Raw genomic sequence first — 3223 nt, forward strand, 5'->3', positions numbered from 1 at the left:
GCTGGATCAGCCCCTCGGTGTTGGCGGCAGCCCTCCGAAGCGGGGAGCCGGCTTGCGGAGCTCCACGAAGCCGTTTGGCTAACTTAGCCTTAAGCTTTTGGGTTAACTACATAATTCAATGCAGGAGAGCATTTTTGGAGAAGAAGTCATCGTGTATGCTGAGCCTTTGCTCTTCACAACTTGTCCAGCCGGTTCAGAAATTGTACTTTGGAGCAGTTAACTTGCAGAAAGGCCCTTCTGTGTGCACGTAGTCAGCATCAGCTGCAGGTTTCATTCTTAAAAATTTGGGAATCTCAGAAGAACTCAGCTGTTCCTCGTAAGTCTTAAGTGCAATAGTAGTAGCGATATTTCTGTGAGTGTACTTGCGATAACTGCTAATGCCGGGGTGCATTTTTCAAAAGTACTGATGTGACAATATCCATTGGCGTGTGGAGAGACAATGGAAGCTGTGTAAAGGTGTGTGAATTGTACACAGGTCCTGGAACAGCAGCCAGTGGATGTGTGACCAGTGGGATATTTTGGATGCATAAACAGCAGAAAAGTGTGTCTCTGCGTAAGGCACGGAACACGGTGTGCTTTTCAGTCTGGCAGCGGAAACGCGCACCTCTGCAGCTAGATCGTTGATGACATTGTGTATACAGTATATCTAAGTATGATTTTTTCAAAAAATACATAGGTAGATGGAGGGGAAGTCTGTTTATGGTGACTAAAGACAGCCTGTTCTTGTCTTTTGAATTTCTGTTTTGGTACATTTCTTTCTGCATACTTGTTGCTTGATTTCTTTTTGCGTACTGTTCACATTAACCATCTTGTATGGCCATCAGGAAGTTTCATAACTATTATACAACACATTAAAAAAAATTACTTTTAAAGTTGGTTTGTAATCCCAGTTTATTGATAAACAGAAAAATAATTTTTAAGATCAAAAAAGACACAGGCACGGTATGGAAGCTTTAGCACCATCATCGTATCCATGTAACACCGATCCCTTTTCACTCGTGCATGAGCCTCCATTCTAGAGCAAAAAAAGGAAAAAAAAGAAAAAGCAACTTTGTTTGTTTTTTTTCAGGCTGTCTTCACTTGGGAGCTTCTCCATGTCTTTGTGTCCTTGGTACCTCTTTGAGATCCGGTGACCAGTATTGTACACGGTGTTCTCCATCAGGCCACACTATTGATTTATATGATGGTATTTTAGTACAGCCTGCATTGTGAAATGTCTCTGGCAGCCTAGATGTTCCTGTTTCAAACCACAGTTATACATTCAGTAGAGTCTTCATTAAGCTATTTATAGTGCTGAACAAGTCCTTTTCTTGTCTTCATAAAATTAATTTAAAAGTCTGTCAGATGAGTACTGGAGACGCTGCCCAGCACCCACAGTGCTGTCAGTACTGTGTCGCCGATCCAGCGCCTACCCTGCGGCCTTGCAGCCTTCCCTGGAGCATCTGTTTATTGCTGGTTTATAGCAGTATTTGCTATTTAGGATCACACTCCACTTCTTTGAATCTCTCTAAAGTTCCCGCAAGCCCCTCAGGCTTGAATCAGATAATTTTGTATCAAGAGCAGCTTTTATGGTTTGACTCCTCACATCTCTTTCTACACGGTGGCTAAGTATCTTAAATGTGTCTGCTTTAACTTCATGCCTTTATGAAAATCATATGCTAGGCCACTCTTTATTGTGTTTCCTAGCCAGGTGGGATCCTTGACGGACCTGGCTTCTCTCCCAGAACTGCATGTTTTCTTTAGCAGCTTCTGGTGCTCCAGTAGTTATCCCGAGTATTTTGGAAGTTTCTTCTTCCTAATCAGTGGCTCTGTGCCATTAGTGGAGTTTGCGCTATGGCTTCCATATGTGGTATTCAGGTACCATTGTTCATCCAAACTTGAAAATGAGATCTTTTCATTCTTAAATAAACATGTCAATGCATGGAGTTATTCAAGAATAGTTGTTATGTCTCTGGGGAGACCTTATTGCAGCCTTTCAGTACTTAAAGGGGGCTTATAAGAAAGATGGGGACAGACTTCTTAGCAGGGCCTGTAGCGATAGGACAAGGGGTAATTGCTTTAAACTAAAAGAGTGTAGATTTACACTAGATATAAGGAAGACATTTTTTATGCTGAGGGTGGTGAAACACTGGCCCGAGTTGCTCAGAGAGGTGGTTGATGCCCCATCCCTGGAAACATTCCAGGTCGGGTTGGACGGGGCTCTGAGCAACCTGATGGAGTTGAAGATGTTTCTGCTCATTGCAGGAGGGTTGGACTGGATGGCCTTTAAAGGTCCCTTCCAAACCAAAACATTCTATGCTTTATGAATATTTCCTGCCCTACTCAGACCCCCTTTCAGGCACAAACCAGCCTTTATGCACACTCTGTAGGATCACCGGCGGGGCTGTATTTTGGGGCAGGGGTGCAGCCTCTGGCTGTGACATGGGAGGCTTTTGCCAGCAGGGCCATCTCCTTTTCTGTAACATTTTGTGTAAATCATGCCCTGTGACTCACAAAGCGAGATAATGCCATCCAGAGGGACCTTGACAGGCTTGAGAAGTAAGCCCGTGTGAACCTGGCGAAGTTCAACATGACCAAGCGTAAGATCCTGCACATGGGTTGGGGAAACCCCAAGCACAAATCCAGGCTGGGCAGAGAATGGATTGAGAGCAGCCCTGAGGAGAAGGACCTGGGAGTGTTGGTTGATGAGAAACTCAACATGAGCTGGTAATGCGTGCTCGCAGCCCAGAAGGCCAACCGCATCCTGAGCTGCACCAAAAGCAGTGTGTCCAGCAGGGTGAGGGGGGGGATTCTGCCCCTCTGCTCCACTCTTCTGAGACCCCACCTGGAATATTGCATTCAGCTCTGGAGCCCCCAAAATAAGAAGGGCATGGACCTGTTGGAGCGGGTTCAGAGGAGGACCACAGAGATGATCCGAGGGCTGGAGCACCTCTCCTATGAGGAGGGGCTGAGAGAGTTGGGGGTGTTCAGCCTGGAGAAGAGAAGGCTCCGGGGAGACCTTATAGCCCCTTCCAGTATCTGAAGGGGCTACAGGAAAGATGGGGAGGGACTATTTATCAGGGAGCAGAGCAAAAGGATGAGGGGTAATGTTTTCAAACTGAAAGAGGGTAGATTTAGATTAGATATTAGGAAGAAATTCTTTACTGCGTGGGTGCTGAGCCCCTGGCGCAGGTTGCCCAGAGAAGCTGTGGCTGCCCCATCCCTGGAGGTGTTCAAGGCCAGG

The 3223-nt window shown here is 46.0% G+C and overlaps 1 protein-coding gene across 1 annotated transcript in view; it reads left to right on the plus strand.

Annotated features, from left to right (window-relative positions):
• The first annotated feature begins 2569 nt into the window (after positions 1–2569).
• FAM45A (family with sequence similarity 45, member A) overlaps positions 2570–3223 on the plus strand; it is an 8058-nt gene continuing 7404 nt past the window's right edge. The window contains exon 1 of the mRNA XM_009881649.1: positions 2570–2579. Within this exon, the coding sequence (XP_009879951.1) occupies positions 2570–2579 (10 nt within the window). The remainder of the gene's footprint in view (positions 2580–3223) is intronic.

Source organism: Charadrius vociferus, unplaced genomic scaffold (assembly GCF_000708025.1).
Source record: "Charadrius vociferus isolate BGI_N301 unplaced genomic scaffold, ASM70802v2 scaffold282, whole genome shotgun sequence".
Taxonomy (NCBI): domain Eukaryota; kingdom Metazoa; phylum Chordata; class Aves; order Charadriiformes; family Charadriidae; genus Charadrius; species Charadrius vociferus.